Here is an 18,416-nt window from a genome sequence, read left to right on the forward strand (position 1 = left end):
TTCCTTAATCTATGTCAAGGTATCTTGATTAACTCAGCCTGAGGCCTTGCTCAATCCTCTGGACCCTTGGAGAAGAAGCCTTTGCTGCCATGCTCCCTAGAACCCTCTCTGCCACCAAGACTCGTGGGGGACTGACCAGCCCAGGAATTGGGGCCAGACACACTGACCTGAGGGGAGACCACCCAGTATGGCCTTCTTGTTGGCTTGTCATGTTCAACCTATTTTCTTCTTACCTTGAAAGAAAAAATATAGCCCTCCCTCCTACTCTAGAATTAATATTTTAAAAATACAAATTAATCAAATCCACAGTTTGCTTATTCCCTTGCATTTCTTAACAAAGGAGACTGCTTGCCCTCTACATTCTGTCCCCATGACTCCTTGGCAAACACGCACGGCACCGTAGACTCACCTTCCAATGCTTAGAGCAGACTGGGAGCCTTTAAGAAACAGCCAAGTGCAGTGATTGTCTCATCAGGGGAAAGGGGTGACTTTAAAATTCTTCAGATACTTTTACAGCTATTACACTGAAATGGTTTAACCTAAGTGGCTTATTTCAGAGGCCCAGGGAAAAAGCAGATCCCAGCAATTTTGCCCTTGATATCTTTTCGATCTGTGTCCTGCAGTTGCTGGGATTTACATAATAATTGGTGAGGAAGTATTGCAGTGCACACAGATCCGTGCACATCCCTCCTGGTTGCTTTCCCGAAAGGCTTAAAAATGCGGTAGATTTAATCTAGGTCAAAAAAAGAAAGAAACTCCGTTTGCCTGGCAGAGAATTTGGAGAGCGTGCCTCACTTCACGGGGCCATGGGAGTATCAGGAGATGGTTCCTTCAAGAAAAGTCACCAGGGCAGACTGATCTTGTGGCCAATTCACCGACTGTGGTCCCAGCATGTCAGGTGCGGAGTCTCAGGAAAGGGTGCGGGGTTGCACGGAGCCCCGTGAGATCAGCGCTCTCTCCCTGGTTGAAAAGTTGGCACTGATTTACTGCCTAGGGGTCCTCCTGCTGGGGACATGAGTCGGGGTTCTTGGAGGAGCGTAGGATCTGCGCCCCAGGCAACCAGAAGTCATAAGCATAGCTCCTGCTTTGTCAGTGAAAGTCCCTGGGGATTCCCTTGGGATTGCAGTGGGTGGGCCAAGCAGTGGTGTCCACATAATTCAGGTACTGAAAGCAGAATGACGGCTCCGTCTGCTTCCTAGGTAATGGCCAGATGGTATTACTTTTTACATCAGGGTGCCCATTATATGAAACTCTATAAAAATAAGCTAATTGGATACGGTTTCATTAAAAGTTGATTTCTACAGGATGTGGCATTTGTATTGGGTAGCTGTTATTCTCGCTCTGGAAGTCCCACTTTTACATAGAGAGGGAAAAAAGTGCTTTGTCTTAGAGAAGACTGTTAGAAGTTTAAAACAGGAGAGGTTTGGGGTGTAGAAAGACATTTTCGGTGACATGAGAGGAGGTTGAAGCATTCTTGAGGATCCTTCAGAGGAAAGCAGAACCTATCAGGGGTGGTTCATGGCAAACCCTCTTATGATAGGCATTAACTTTGAAGGTGGCTGTGAGCCATTAGTGACGTGGCTGGTTTTGCCTCTGCTCTGAGCTACTTGTGTGATTGTGGGCTTTTGGCTAACATGCCATGAGAGGGGGATGGAGAGTTGGGTGACTCGAGTTAATGAATTGTAAAATTCTTCGATTCTATGGAATAGGCATAGAAGCCAAGAGAAAGATGACACGTTAACTTCCTCTAATTTTATTTTTCTTACTTTTGAGTTTAAAGCAAAAAAAAAAAAAAAAAAAAAAGATACAAAACAAAACCGTTTCATCTTCTTGCAGGTTCTTACCATTTAAGGAATTTCTGCTTCGCTGCTTTTTAAAATTCTTTTCCTCGATATCTCAGTTGATATCATTACAACCCCCTTGGGGCAGCCTCCCCGTTCAGAGGGGCCACGATAAGGAAATCACACTAGGGAACACATACATGTATTCAGCAGCCAGGGGACTGAATGTTATTATTTTTTTTATTGAAGTATAGTTGATTTACAGTATTGTATTAGTTTCAGGTATACAGCAAAGTGATTCAGATAGATAGAAAGATAGATAGGTAGATAGATAGTGATGGACGGATGGGATGGATAGATAGACAGAGTTCATAGGCAGATAGATAGATTGATTCTTTTTCAGATTCTTTTCCCTTATGGGTTATTACAAGATACTGAATAGAGTCCCCTGTGCTATACAGTAGGTCCTTGTTGTTTATCTATGTTATATATAGTAGTGTGTATATGTCAGTCCCATACTCCTAATTTATATCTCCCCACACCTTTCTCCTCTGGTAACCATCAGTTTGTTTTCTGTGTCTGTTTTGTAAATAAATTCACTCCTATTATTTTGTAGATTTCACATATAAATGGTATCATGTAATATTTGTCTTTCTCTGTCTGACTTCACCCAGTATGGTAATCTCTAGGTCCATCCATGTTGCTTCAAATGGCAAAATTTCATTCTTTCTTACGGCTGAATAGTATTCCGTTGTGTGTATATGTACCACATCTTCTTTATCCTTTCATCTTTGATGGACACTTAGGTTGCTTCCGTGTCTTGGCTATTGTAACCAGTGCTGCTGTGAACATTGGGGTGCGTGTATCTTTTCAAATTAGAGTTTCCATCTTTCTCTAACCTCAGTTTTCTAAGGAACCTCCATACTGTTTTCCATAGTGGGTGCACCGATTGACATTCCCACCAACAGTGTAGGAGGGTTCCAGGGGACTGAATTTTAAATGCAGCTTGTGACATCAGTAGCATCACGTGTTAAGTCCCATCTTACATTCCTCTAAAGCAAGCCATGTTTTGAGGACAAAGTAGAAAGAATAAAGAATGACCTAGGACTATGGAGGCCCCAAGTTAATAACAGTGCACTGGATGTGGTTTTTAACCGACAGTGCCAATTCTTTTGGGGGGGTGGACTTTAGGCTGAGGAAAGGGATCCATCCGTGCTTCTCCAGGGGACCAGTTTGCCTCCTGGATGGCATTTTGCCATTGTCCTTTTCCTCAAGACTCTAGAGGGTCATCTTCTAGACCCCTGGAAGGCTACTTCTTTTTTTTTTTTAAGGTCAGTGCTAAGTTTACTTTAACAATTTAATTCAGGGGATTTTGGCATGGGGTTTTTGAACCTTGAACTGCCTCGTAGAAACTGAAAGTCAAGGGTCTTGGCAGTGGGTAAGGCCATGGTTGATAGTCAAAACCTTACTTAGCATGTGGGAGATTCACTTGAGCGCAGAGTGCACCACTGAGATCAACAACCTTCAAAGAAGCATGAAATTCTCTACATAGTGGCTGAGTTTGGGGGAGAAAACAGATGATAAGGGGAAGCAACGGTGAGAAGTCCGTCCTCTTTTGACTTAAACTGTGCAACCGACTCGACACGAAGCCAAGATCCCAACTGCAGGTGGACTTGTGTAAAGGAGGCACTTGCTTTGCTTGCAAATGTGTAGACAAAAGAGAGCTTCATTCACAGGAAGAAAAAAACCGTAGCAGGTTCAGTCATTTAGCCTCGCAGGGCCTCGGTCTCTTGATCTGACGGCCCCTTGGAATTCAAAGGCAGCCTTTAAAGGAATTTTCAGTTTACACCATGGTGACCCTGTTGCTGTCTTGAATTCAAATACAGCTTGAACTGAATCTCTCTGCCGGGGCTATTCCTTTTTTTTTTTTGAAGAAAGTACGTACAGGGTTCAACCAGCACATGATTTTTCTGTGATTGTTGTCAAATGTTTATTTGTGTAGGTTTTGACAGTGATGCAGATTTCTTGTACAAGATGTTGAGTGACCTTGAGGACGTGGATGGACCCCTCTTTATACCCCAGGGACAGAGTTGACCTGGGGAGACAGGTATCCACGTACACAACACCAGAAGCGCTGAACCTGAAGTACTGTTTATTTTACCAGCTTGGCCACAGCATTGTGGGAAATCATTTTTTCACCTTCTCTATCCTCAAGTTGTCTAATTGTTTGTATTTCAGAAAACGTTCCACAATTTCCCATATTAAGATATTACTGAAGAGTTTCATCAGAAAAAATATTAACAGTCAGGACGAGAACATTCCCCAAAAGGCCCTTTCTCCCGTTTATGAGAGCAACCTTTCAAGGAGAGGGAGCTGGTGGCTCCAGGAGAATAGTGAGGAATGTTCCACTAGACCAGCCATACGTAGGCCTGGCTTCCTGTGCCATTGAGAGTGTAATTGTTGGCATGTGATCTGAAATTTCTACCCCACAGCGGACAAGTGACTATTTCAATAATTGCGAACCTTTCAAGTCACTGACCTACCATCTTCATACCTGGATTCTTTAAAACAAACACACAGATAGAGTAAAAAACTACCATGCTGTCCATATTTTAGAGCCAAAGACTTAAAAGTGTCTTTTCGTAAAATGGTGTCTTCAGAGCATCAAACCTTAGTTTCCTTCCTCCCCAATTTGGTAACCTCAGAGAAGTTTCTTGAACAAGTATGGTGTCAGTTTTCTTCAGGGAAGAACTAATTTTAAAATCTGATCTCGGTACCATTCTCTCGGGCTGTGTCTACACCACCCTCCACACAGAAGAATGCAAATTAAGTGCTGTTTGACTCAGGACAGGCCATGATATAAACTGGTTGTCTCTGCATAAGTAGTGCATTTTTTTCCCCTGTGAGTATTATTACCAAGAGTTTCCAAGTTAGGCTTTTCCAAGAGAAACAGCTGTGGTTTGAAAAGATTGGTGATAATCCAGATGGTTTCTTTTAGGATAAGTCTACTTGATCATTTAAAATTAAAGTCTTTCAGTAAAGTTGAGTGTCTTCTTGATGGCTTTAAATACCCTACGTGTGTGTGTGTGTGTGTGTGTGTGTGTGTGTGTGTGTGTGTGTGTGTGTGTGTGGAGAGACCATTGGCCTGTCTTCTTTGAGGCTTTATCTTTGGAAACAGCAGAAGCCTCATCCCAGTGTCTCAGATGATTCAGCAGTGAAGCCAGCAGAATACCTGAGGGAACTTTTTATGGCCGCAGAACATATTTGTGAGGAAATACAGTCAGACACCAACTACCCTGTTTGGAGTAGGTAGCTCTTGGCGTCTCTGAGAATTACCATTCTCAACTTACGGTACAAGATGGTCTAATCATATCACATGATTATGATCCTGATGACACATTGCTTTACAAGCTGAACATGGGCAACCAGATTGCTGAACTTGCCAGCTTGTGGGAATCGGGGCCGTCAAAAGCTGCCAGGCCCCCTGACTCGTTCCCTTGGGGCCCAGCGTCCCCTGGGTGCCTCCTGACCATCCAGAGATGCCCATAGTGAGGCCTCACACCGGTGGCCTTCACAGTGGGCACTCCGCACCCCAGGACCTTTCTCCCTAGACCTTCTTTCCCATCCAAACAGATCTGTCTTAAGTGGCCTTCCCAGGGGTCAGCCGCAAAATGAATTCACAGGGAGATGGTAATGGCCCGTGGCTTTCACGTGATACCCCCTGCAGCATCTCTTGGGGTTCAGTACAGGAGTCATCACTAGTGGGCATGTTAGGCTCCGTATGGGCCCGAAACACTGATACTTGGTTCTGGAATCACCTCTTGAGTTCTACCCCCTAACCTGTTCTGCCTGTGAATTTAGAGAGCCGTGGTGGGGAGTAAGGGGATGGGCCTGATAAATAGACATGCAACACATGGATTTTTTTATTTTTGTCTCTGAAATCCAGAGCTCTTATTAACACAGTGAATTGTTGAAACTCTTGGAAAGTGAGATGCCACGAAGTCACCTGGGCGTGGGCCATCATGTTTATCTTTCCTAAGCTGGCTGCTGCCGTTGGCAGAAACTCCAGAGCCAGGGGATAAAGGTGGCAAGAATTATAAGGTGCGAGTGCTTATGAGACTCCGTCAGACGGGTAGCGCAGAAAAACGTGAAGCCGCACAGAGCAGAAAGCAGGAGGGCTGAGCCTGGCTGAAGCATTCGGCTCTGCGCATCCCCGGAGTCCCCCGGCAGGTGGCTTCCCGTCTGTGACGTGCGTCAGGCCTTGCTCTGCACTCCACAGGCAGCAGGGAAAGCGGATTCTGGGAGCGATGCTGACACCGGAGGGGTGGTCACCTCGGGTGCACGGCGCAGCCGCTGACCATTGAAGAGTGCCCGGGGCTGTTGTCGGCGTTTAACCACCCACCTTACCATGATGTTGGAAGCAGAGCCTGGTTGGAGGAGGGAGGTCTGTCCCCCGAATCAGACTGCTGGGCCATCTGGTGTTGCAGCTGACCTGCAAAACGAATCTGGTAAATTTCAGACCTGAGTTACAGCTGGTGCAGGGAAATCTAAAAGCCAGGTGGTTCCCTTAACAGCTGTCCATCCAGTTAGGGTAGGCAGGAAAGAAAATTCCTGTTGCACCTCCACGGGTTTTCTAGGATCCAGAGTCGCTCCCTGGCCTTTTGCCATGATGAGCACCATCTCAGGGCAAACGTTAGTGATATTTCTCCCTTCCTGTGTTGAAATGATCTCCGCAAGTCAATGAGTCTAAGATTTTATTTTATTTATTTTTTATTTTTATTTTTTTTCACTCCTGCCTGGTTCCCATCCCCTTTGTGATGTGGGCCCTCTGGTGTGAGGTCTAAGATTTTAAGTGAGTATATCAAGTGATTGACTACTAAAAAAGCCTGTGGTTGTTTAGCTGGGAGAGTACTCATAGAAGCAAGGGTCTGTGAAACACATTCTTACTCTGGAAGTGTCCAGACTCATGTCCCATCGGGGGAAAAACACAAATGGCTGACTCTAAGATGAATGTTGAAATTGGGAGTATTTCTACCGCAGATTTTCTGATAACTTAATGAAACATTACTTTTATTAAGTCAATTAGTATGCATGCTGAATGAAGTGCAAGACATTTTTAGCCAAGAAAGGGAAGGAATTTTTTTTTTTTTTTTTTTGTGGTACGCGGGCCTCTCACTGTTGTGGCCTCTCCCGTTGCGGAGCACAGGCTCCAGATGCACAGGCCCAGCGGCCATGGCTCATGGGCCCAGATGCTCCGCGGCATGTGGGATCTTCCCAGACCGGGGCATGAACCCGTGTCCCCTGCATCGGCAGGTGGACACTCAACCACTGTGCCACCAGGGAAGCCCAGGAATAATTTTGACTGTTTAAAAAAAAAATTTATTCTGAATGAAACCCTTTGGTTATATATCCATGTAGGTTTTTTTTTTTTTTCAGGGGGAGGGAGTGGTAGGCAGACCTGGGGGGTTTTTTGTGTGTGTTTTTTTAAATAAATTTATTTTATTTATCTATTTTTGGCTGCATTGCGTCTTTGTTGCTGCACACAGGCTTTCTCTAGTTGAGGCAAGTAGGAGCGGGGGCTACTCTTCATTGCAGTGCGTGTGCTTCTCATTGCGGTGGCTTCTCTTGTTGCAGAGCACGGGCTCTAGGCACGCGGGCTTCAGTAGTTGTGGCACGAGGGCTCAGTAGTTGTGGCTCGTGGGCTCTAGAGAGCAGGCTCAGTAGTTGTGGCACATGGGCTTAGTTGCTCCACGGCATGTGGGATCTTCCTGGACCAGGGCTCCAACCCGTGTCCCCTGCACTGGCAGGCGGATTCTTAACCAGTGCGCCACCAGGGAAGTCCCCAGACCTGGTTTTTATTCACTGCTTTAGGGGTGATGCAGCTAAAGTAACTCAGGTCTAGAGGAAGTAAGGTAGTTTCCACTGAGTCATTCGGGAACCGAGTGTGTGAAACCAAAAGAAGTCTTGGGGTGAGATTCCCCCAGATCCCCCATGTTGGTGCGAGTGGTTCATTGCATGAGGGTGCCCAGCTGAGGCTACAAGTCGGGGCCGAAATTCAGCCCGAGCTCTACTCACTGAGCCTTGGGGCTCTGCCCGCCTGGAGGTGGGATACCTCCTTCAAAGGTCCCAAGTTCGCTCGCCAAGCATGGAGCTGAGCTTTTGGGTTGGGGGTCAGTGAGCAGTGAGGGCTTAGGCGTACCACCAGTGGTGTCCAGGATGCTCTTCTGTGTATTACAACTAGAACTGGAGCTTCGAGGGGCATGTTCTTCCAAGGTCTTTGTTTAGATGGGACTAGAGTAAAAGAGTTCAAAGCTATGCACGGTTCAAAGAGGATCTGTAGTGACAAATCCCTGATTTCACCTCGTCGGTTACATAGGCAGAGTGGACCCTGGATGAAATTGGAAAGAGTTGGAGATTTGGAATATCTTTCCATCTCCCTTCTGTCCATTAAGACTCCTCGCTGCATTCTTGCTCCTCTTCACCCCCATCCCACGCTGCTCAGACATCAGCTTCAAACTTGCCCTTTCTCAAAGCAAAACAAAACAAGCACAGAAACCACCTTCTGTTCACTAGGAACCTTGTTCAAGAGGGAAACACTTGAAGTTGCCAAATTCAAGGTGTAAATAGCTAGGAACAGTTACCTATTACCTTCCTCAAGGGTAGCATTTTAATACTTAAATAGCAAATGAACTGCACCTTCCCAGTGGAATTTCAGGCCGTGGGAAGTGGTAGGGATTTTGTTTGGGTGTTTAAGGCAGGAAGGGATTCTTTATTCCTGAGACCGCTATGTGTTGGGTCCACAGTGGCCCAACAACAAGATTCCTTCAGTTTACATCATCTTTATTCTTCGTTGCTTTTATCTTATCATGTGTCATTCACAGTTTCCGTTCCCCTTGTCATTACACTGTTCTTTTAGGCCGACCTCAACTTTTCCTTCTTAGCTCTGAGCGTGGCCAGACTGGCATTTGTTTTCCTTCTGCTGAGATCATTCTTCCTTAATTGCCTTCTTTCCAGGCATGCAAACTGCCTTGTGACTTCTACTGCATCCGAAATCTTCTATTTTTTAAGTATCACACCCTCAAAATCTACCTGCTTGAAAGCATCAGATTTTGTAGCTTCGATATTGAAGTGGAAGTTCGGAGCGTCCTCATTGCTTTCTTACCCAGAAGCCAACCCCATAAGCCCAGGAGAGAGAAAGGAGAACTTACTCAAAGTCTGGTTGTTAGAAGCTTTTGGAAGACAGAGATGATGTCTTTCCCTGTTTCTCTTTTCTTTTCTTTCTAAGTTTACTGAAGTAGAGTTGATTTACAATGTTGTATTAATTTCTGCCGTACAGCAGTGATTCAGTTAGACATTCTCTTTTTAAATATTCTTTTGCGTCATGGTTTTCTTTCCCTGTTCTTTCTGTATCAAGCCTGGGGGAATATAATTTTTCTTCCTCTTAAAGTGATTACGATGGATACTGGAAGCTGGGACTTGACTCTGCTGTTTAAAATCATTCCTTGATTTGAAGCAATTCCTATAGCTTTTCTGGGCCTAGGTTATGCCATTGAAGCTGGAAATCACACATTAGTTTGATCAGTTCAGGAAAAAAATCTACCACCTGGCAGTATGGCCAAATGAACTCTGGTCAAAGAACTCAAATAGCTGAAGTGGGAAGCTCATATAAAAAGGAACACTCTGTCTATCTGTGATTCTTTAAAGATACTTCATAATTTTCGTATCCCTCCATCATGCAAATGATAGACTTTAAGAGTTTCTTCTGATCCTTGGAGGCATGGAGTTTTTTAAATGCCGAGGAGCTATGATCATACTCTCCTTTGTCCAGGAGGTGGAGGTCTTACATATTTAATCTCAGTAGACTCCAGTGAAACCAAGTATTTGACAACAAGGGTCCAAGTTTCCTTTTTCCAGATAAGGAGGAAGCGTATGCATTTTGGAATGTTGTATGGATGGTACTGTACTTTACTTTCTTCCTTCGAATGAGTTTCGTTTTGAAAAGTAGATGCCCGTGTATGATTTTGAACCTTTGACGGTTTGTGGTGCCAACTTCCTGCTCTCCAGCTGTGCCACGTTTCTTCTGTTCTTGGTCTCACTTACGTCATTCCCCTGAATAGAGCCAATGTTGACGCCTTAGTGCTGTGAATTTCTCTCATGCCACTTGCTGTACTTGGCGTTTGAGGACCTCTCAAGGCTCTCTCCACCTCTCCAAGCATTAGGATAAGGACCAGGGTGAAATATGTACCATCTGGGTGACTGCATCTCTCTGCTTTTTTTTTCAACCCAACTCATCCAAGGCAGCCCAGGTCAGAGGCAGCATCTTTTTTTTTTTTTTAATTTCCAAAGTTTTTTTCCCTTTTTTCTAAGCCCGATTGTGCTAAGAAACTATATGCTAATTAATAGATAATTAACCGGTATCTTCCTCTGGTCTAACCACGTATGTTAACCAGTGTATTTAGATACAGGTTGAAGAAGGGGTCAGCCATCCTTTAGAATGCAGAAGGAATGTAAACAGTTTTCAAGACCATTTTCTTTCGTGGAGGGAGTTGGGTGGGAAGAGGGTACATGCCGGTCTCTCTTGGAGGGGCCTTCAGCCTGGACTCCCATCAGCTCTGAGAAACGAGGAGTCAAGAGGTTACCAGTTGACATACCACAGCCATATTTAGTATACGGGACAGAGTCTGCAAACGTGTTTCAGCATATGCCCACTGCATCATAGCGTACTTTCTCAACTGGTTAAAATAGAGTCTTTCATTTCAGCGAACTAACACTGCGTGTTTCATGTATGGAATTTTGCTTTATGTACTGCGGTGGAAGTTAAAAAGAATAAAGCACAATCCCAGCTCCTGGGGAGCTTATCATCCAGCTGTCTAAACCTCAGAGTTGAGAAAGTGTTTTCAAAGGGTGACGTTCTAGAGATATTCTTTAAGAAAATGATAGTCGATGTAAGTTTTTGCCATTTTGCTTGTGATTAAGCACTTCGCTGGGTGCCGTGGGTGCACCGCCAGTCCCACTATCAACCCACCCGCCACCTCCCGCCCTCGTTCCTGAGCAACTGGATTCCCCGTAGCTGGTGCACAGTTCGGAATTGACTCCCCAAAGTGGGGAGAAGCTAATAAATATGATTTAGGATGAAAGGCGCTGTGTAAACGCTTGAGCTGTTATTACTGTTCCCGTGCACTTTATTTTTAAATTGTGCATCCTTTTAAGTAGATGACTCGTTCGCCCCAGTCTCCATTATATCGAAGCAAAGCATTCACAGAAATTTCTAAAACCTTTTCATTTCTCTCTGTAGGTTGTTGTTTCGTAACATTTTATACAAGAAAAGCTGCACTTGAGGCCCAGAATGCACTGCACAATATTAAAACTTTACCTGGGGTGAGTCGGTTTACTTTTGTACCAAAATCACTTTATTGCTTGAAAATGGTCCTTTCAACTGAAGGTTCTAGTGATGGGCTCTTAGTGCCAAAAATGACTTTGGGCTTTTGAGGAGGGTGTGCTGACCCCACCTCCCGTCCCCCCTGCAGCAGCCAGAGCAGCTGGCCAGCCCCTCAAGAAACGCTGGCATTACCGCTGACAGAAAGACCTCTCAGAGCGTATGTCCCCTGGTTAGAAAATCAGAGTGACCCCACTGGCTCGCAGTGGCTGAAAAGAGGACTGGGTGGGCTGCAATTTCAAAACGGGGGGAAACTCCACACACACACACGCACGAGAGGAGCAAATGGAAAAGGAAACGCTTTTACTCACCAGGAGCCTCTTTTCAAATTTAGTCCTTAGATTTTTCTTTTGAAAGGACAAAAATGTACCCTGCACAGCCGTAATATTCAACCTCCTAATGGTTTCTAAACAGTCAATGGTGGTTAACAAAGTCAATGTTTTAATGCCCAATTTGCGGCTTCATGTCGATAGAGAACAGAAAATACAAAGCTTACAGTTTTTTTCCATTTCCTTCCCAGTACTTTTGGATGCTTGGTACCATTCACTAGAAATGAACTGATGTGGGCTATAGCTACTTCATCAGAATACATGATTTCCTGGGGGCTGGGACAGTTTTATCTAGTGTATGCTGGTATAAAGTTCTCTGTGCTGTCGGGATATCTTCCCTGTTGACTCAAATGTCAGGGATGAGTTAGTTTAATAGCATAATGATTTGTGTAGGTGATAGTGAAGAACCTCTGGTAATCAGTGCTATGTTAATGATTTTATTGAAACCTGGTTTGATAATAGTAAAAGAGAAATAATTTGATGTCCCTAATGTTTTCAGCATATAATTCTAACTTTTTATCATTCATCTGTCGTGCTAACCTATGTACACAAGTCATTTGATACCCTGTCACCCCCAGAAAAGATAGCATTTGTTTAATTCACCACCTTAGCGCAATTGAAAATTGTATAATGTTTTAGTGACAAGACAGTCAGTAGAAGGTTTTCAAAACATTAGCTTCGTAATAACCAAAAAGTAATAAGTTATGAACCTTGGTCTCAAATCACACCACTTTGGTTTTCCCCTTTTTGTGCGAGCAAATCAGAGAGACAGTGGTTCAGAAAAGCAAGTGTGATACCAGAATTCTCCCTCCCGATTCAATTTAACTACTTCTCCCTGAAACTTCTAAGGTGATTTTTAGTAACGGAGATTTTACTGGGTCTAAGTGCTTTGCCTAATGATTTTTTAAGTATCATTTCAGCTTCATTCTCTGTATAAATGGAATTTTTCCAACGTAAATTCTAGGAGGTTGCAGCGTTAGGTTACATTATTGAACGAAGCAACCAAGTTAAATATTTACTGGCAATGGTAGAAAAATTTTTTTTTTATTTCCCAGGCTCCAAATCCACCCCAAAACCCACTTGATATCCCTTCTTTTAGAAAGAAATACTTTACAGTAATTAGTGCACAAAATCCCTTCGAGGTATGTTTACAAATATTACTTGATGATAAATTGTTACTTAGTATTTAGGGTGTATAGAGGCACATCACATCCTATTTTTAAATTAATGCAGAGCTTGGTTAATTTGAGTTCATCACCTCCACTAGGAGAGGGGCATAGCTCTTAACATGCAATTTTCATACGTGAAGATGCTCGCTAGAAACCCAGAAGTAATCTGATGAATGGGCCGTGTTGTAAAACCTACAAATGACTGATGAGTTTGCTCCCGTTTGGGACATCTTACTCTGACCCTTTTCTCTGCAAACAAATAGCATCTTCTGTATTAAAAAAAAAAAAATATTGCCCATGTCTCTTTTTCGCCTTAAAAATTCTGCATGCAGAAGTCAGGGCTGGTGATTTTGGAAACCCATTATTAAGGACAAGAAATCTGGGGTTGGAAAAGATGGTTTGTGGATTGTTTTCGGCTTTCTTTTTATCCAGTTCAATTTCCGATGCCCAATTACTTGAGGTGGGTTAAATGAAAATTTTGAGAAGTCAGGTCTGATTTGTAAGCTCCTAGCCTTCACAGTGCGCACAGTATTGCTACATCTGCCATTTCAAATTAGGCGCATGGGAACAGAGTTCCACATCTTGCATTTATGTATTGCTTTATCTGATCAGCGTCACCCTTAACAGCTCCAGGAAGAACATGAAAGTGGTTTCCTATCAGCTGGGAGCTTTGGTGGGCAGGAAGAAAAGGGACCAGATAAAAGATTAATGCATATTCTTGGGGAAAAAAATATTACAGGGTGCCTTTCTGTTTGATTACAAGCCTTGGAATTAGTCAACATTTCCATAATTCTAAACCAATATACACCTGTTTTCCCACTGTGATGTGAAGGAACAACTTAATTTAACAGAATCCCTGCTGTGCTAAATCTCTCATTAAATACCAAGTGAGTTCGGTAATTTAAAGTTGTAACACTACTATTTTAACTGGTTGCCTTCATATTATGAAATTAATAAGAAATTAATGATGCACTTTGCCATATGCCTTCAATTTCTTTCTGAATAAAAATAAAAGGGATAAAGAAAAATGCATCACCAGCTGACACTTTAAAGCTTTTCTGGTTGTAATCATTTCTCCTGTGGATAAAATCCATTAAAAATGCACTTGCTGCCTTTCTTTCTAAAGTGTCCACAACTTTCTGTTTAAAACAAGATCAAATAGTGCTGGGTGTTTGGTTGGAGGTTTTTTTCCCTATTTAATTTTCTTTTGCAGTTGATATGTTTTGTCATAATGGAACTTTTCATCACGCAACCAAACTTGGTGAATGTTGAGAGACTATCGTTCTTGAGAGAAACAAAGAACTTGGTTAGTGTGGGAGAGGAAGAACACCTGATGGGATGTTCATTTATGCAGTTGGATGTGTCTGCTCTCAGATTTTTGTATAAAGGCACCCTTCCTCCCATGTCATGTATGGATTATAGAGACCCTTTCTGTGGTGAGGTATAGGGCAAAGCATCTGGGCCTTACTTAGCAGTGCAAAGGCATTAAGGACACATTTCTCAAGCCTGTCTCTTACCACGTGACTGAGAAAGACGCTGGGTCTTACATCCTCTGAAGTGCTCAACATAAATCCTAGAAATACACTATTAGAAATTAAGGGAGAAAATTCAGGAGCTCAACACAGGGAGCAAGAAATGAGCTTCGGAGGGTAGGGAGGTCCTTCCCCTGGTTTGATCATGCTCTGCTCTACAGATAGTGGTTTGACACATATGCAACAGATCAAATCTTAGGCACGGCGCCTAATTTATTACTGACATTTCATTAGGTTAACAAATCACTCATGATAATCGGTGCCTGCTGTGTGCCAGGCGGCAAAGCTATACGGTCACACGCGCGCCCTTGAGATCCCTAGTGAGTCTGTGACCGTGTCTGCACAGAAAGCAGAGCCTGATGAACCATTGGCCTTGCTACCAACTGGGTAGACTTGCTCCACAGCTGAGCCGTTTGCGTTCTTGGACAAATCTTGATTGCCCGTCCTTTGACGACGTAGCCAATCAGGCTAAGAGATAGCTTCCTTTGTTTAGGGTTTCAGGCAGGCACAACCTCACTGGTAGAATTATTCAGTGGAAGCATCATCGTCTGCCACTGTGTTTCCGAGAGAGAAAACCCTTGTGAAGGCAACTTGCAAGATTCATTTTGTTCTCACTGACCTAATTTAGCTTAATTAAAAAATAAAATAACGACCTCAGCGGAGGCACGGGAAAACTACCACGATCTCTTCAGTAATCAGATGTCAGGGCCAAATAGCCCTGTGCCAGTGACAGCACTAGGCCTTATGCCATTCTTTTTTTCAAGGTCTTCACACACATTGTCTCTAGCAATAAGGCTTTTTGATTGAAAGTCTCCAGCAGTATCGTTAGAGCATTCACCGTATAAATAAATTTAATTAAGGATGTAGTAACAGAGAGGAATACAGGTTTGAAAAAGCTCTTAAATTTTAACAGCAAGGAAGAATCAGAATCCAAATGTCTTGTAAAATATTAACTGCAAATTTCTTCCAGCCGTTTTCTCCGAGGCTGCCTTCCTCCTTTCTTTTTAGAGTCACTACCAGTTTTATTAAATGCACTTTATATTGAGGAGTTACAGCCCTAAGAGCACATTTGTTTAGAGCGCTCCGTGTTAGCAGTGGCAGATGGGAACGACACATAGACTTGAGAGATAAAGACAAATGGGCCTGATCCAGCAGGAAGAAGCTGTAAATGAAATGGCCTCTTGGGCCACGTGTGTTCATCCACATGACGTGAATGACCCCCTTCCTGGCTGGCCCTGTGTGGGTCGGCAGTCCTCCCCGGCAGCCTTTAACACAACTCTCCATGGAATGGTTCCCCTGTGTCCTCTAAGAGAGGAATGCTAGGGCTTAATTTCTTTCAGCAGAACAGCAAAGGCTCTCACTGGGACCAAATTCAGTTTGCCCATTGTAATGCTTTTTGAGGTACTCATTTACTCTGAACCACCTCTTCTGATTATTAATATGTATTTAATGCCTTTGTTCTCAGAGCCATGATGATTATTTTATCATTATCATCATCATTATTATTTCTGTCATAAAAATCTCTCAAACCCCATCTCTTCATGTCATGGAAATTTCCCCCGAACCATCCCATTTGAATCAAAAAGAAGTGTTTTTCCTCAGGCTCCTTTTATTTAAAATTGTTAGTTGATTTACAGTGTTGTGCCCATCTCTACTTCAGTTATACCCATATAGACATTCTTCATTTTTTTTTTTTTTTTTTTTTTGCGGTACGCGGGCCTCTCACTGTTGTGGCCTTTCCCGTTGCAGAGCACAGGCTCTGGACGCGCAGGCTCAGCGGCCATGGCTCACGGGCCCAGCCGCTCCGTGGCATGTGGGATCTTCCCGGACCGGGGCACGAACCCGCGTCCCCTGCATCGGCAGGCGGACTCTCAACCACTGTGCCACCAGGGAAGCCCAACATTCTTCTTTTTATATTCTTTTCCATTATGGTTTATCGTAGGATATTGAATATAGTTCCCTGTGCTATACAGTAGGACTTTGTTGTTTATCCATCCTATATATAATAGTTTACCTCTGCTAATCCCAAACTCCCAGTCCTTCCCTCCCTTAACATTGTAAATCAACTATACTTCAATTTTTTTTAATCAAACGAAAATTTTTTTTAAATCATTAAAAAATTTTTAAAGATTGTTAGGAAAAATAAAAGTCAAAACATCGTTCCAAACAGATTTGAGTCCTCAAACTCACGTGCCGCGTAGGACATACAGATATTCATACCTTCATTCGGCAAATATTTATTGCATTTTTGTGCTTTGCCAGGCACCATCCTACGTACTGGGGACTACAGTAGCTACCGTGATATTTATAACTAAACCTTCAAAAAACAAAGCCAGCCCGTGTGCTTATGTATGTTTGATGTTTAATAAATAACTCTTGGTTATTTAATGCCTGAGGGAGTTAGTTGAATAAAATACTTGTAGAGGAGTCAAGTTTTATTCCAAAAATGATCATTTTGCCCGAACGCTCCAAAATGTAAGATAACATGTAGATTTGTGATTCCATGTGTGTATAATGATCGTTTGTTTCACGTATAGAGATCTATATATTACGTATATCTCTGTATACCTACAGGATAGGTAAGCATTCACACACGTCCACATGTGGATATCAGTTCAGTCAAATAAATCCAGGAAGACATAGCAGAAAATCTCATTTTGTGTTTGGCCTGCCCACACACTCTTCATTGCAGTGTAGTCACCTTTCTGACCTTTGACTTCGTGAACTGTATAATTCTTCACGTTGGCAGGTTGGTTGGTTTTTGCTTTGATTCAGGATCATGGCTGATTCATGGCGCATGTGTGAGGACACTTGACAACTGTCATTTAATGGTGGTAATCCCTGCCTTTCCACCTTCTTAAGAGAGGAGTAGGTGCTGAATGAGATAATGTATGTAAAGCTTTCTGAGCCCCTGAAAAAAATGGGCTTGTAGGACGTTGTTTCCACTTGACAGTTTCTGTAGGCATGAAGTCTTCTTGGGTAGCAGCCCAACAGATAAAGTGTATTTGCTGGGGGAGAAATCAGGACACCTTGATTTCGGTGTACATTCTCCAGATTTACCTTTGCAGAATTTGGCCACGGCTGAAATATTTGGCCTTATAGGACTGCCCCGAAGCAGCTATTTCCCTGCTGTGCCTGTGTTCTTTTACCCTAATACTCAGTCCTGCAGAAATACAAGCTAAACAAACGTAAACTTACTTTGCTGTTAAGATGACTTTTTAAAGGCCTGTGGTGGAGAGCGCCACCGTGCGGCCGTGGAGGAGCTCCTGGGAGGGGTGGGCGCAGAAGCCCCTACCCACCTGCGGAGCCAGGCCAGTGTGAAGAAGGGCTTAGGGTGTAGAACCGGCCCCAAATAGGTCTCAGCCAGGTGTGGCAGGATTGCTGGTCAGCTCGTTGGTTTAGACCTGAGAAAGTTGGAGGGAGGAAGAAATCCGTGACCTGGTGCTTCCCAGTCTGCTGGCCAATCCCAGGGGATCTGAAAAAGTGTATTTTAGTACTTCATAAGAGGCCGTTGGCATATATAAAATAGATCACTAATAAGGACCTACTGTAGAGCACAGGAAACTCTAATCAGTACTCTGTAATGACCTGTATGGGAAAAGAATTTTACAAAGAGTGGATATATGTATATGTATAACTGATTAACTTTGCTGTATCGCAGAAACTAACACAACACTGTAAATCAACTTTACTCCAATAAAATTTTTTTTTTTAAAAGGCAGTTGGAAACTGTCCATTTCACCCACCGTAAAGTTTTAACGATGCCACCCGAATAGTGGGCACCTCTGCTTTGGACTGGCAGACAGTTCAGTAACTTTGATTGGCACTTACTGATGTATGGCTTTGATATAAAAGGTATACAATGAAAAACCAGTTTGAGGTATAAAATGAAAAACCAGTTACTTTTAAAATATGGCCCTCTCAAGACAAGGAAGCCCAAGGGAGAAGACTCATGCGGGGTCCCTAGTGGTGGTGAGTTGAAAGTGGCTGAGGCGGGCAGCCCAGGGTTAAACTAGGAGCAGCTGCACCCCTTTCTGGTAACAGAACTGAGTGGAAGGCCTTCCAGTTTTGTTTTGCAAGCAACATAGTCTCAAATACCAACCTAATTAATAGGACGGTTCTGAGGGCTTATCAGAGCCAGCCCGCGTGTGACCTAGCACGGGCGCCTG

General features: G+C 43.4%; 1 protein-coding gene across 15 annotated transcripts in view; it reads left to right on the plus strand.

Moving 5' to 3' along the window:
• CELF2 (CUGBP Elav-like family member 2) overlaps positions 1-18,416 on the plus strand; it is a 1,226,917-nt gene that overhangs the window by 1,098,612 nt on the left and 109,889 nt on the right. For 14 of the 15 annotated variants that reach the window (XM_079914891.1, XM_079914887.1, XM_079914888.1 and 11 more), the window contains one exon: positions 11,077-11,159. The exons of the other annotated variant lie outside the window; for it this stretch is intronic. In XM_079914891.1, the coding sequence (XP_079771017.1) occupies positions 11,077-11,159 (83 nt within the window). The remainder of the gene's footprint in view (positions 1-11,076; positions 11,160-18,416) is intronic. 15 annotated transcript variants of the gene reach the window in all.

The sequence above is a fragment of the Stenella coeruleoalba genome (genome assembly GCF_951394435.1).
Source record: "Stenella coeruleoalba genome assembly, chromosome: 2".
Classification (NCBI taxonomy): Eukaryota; Metazoa; Chordata; class Mammalia; order Artiodactyla; family Delphinidae; genus Stenella; species Stenella coeruleoalba.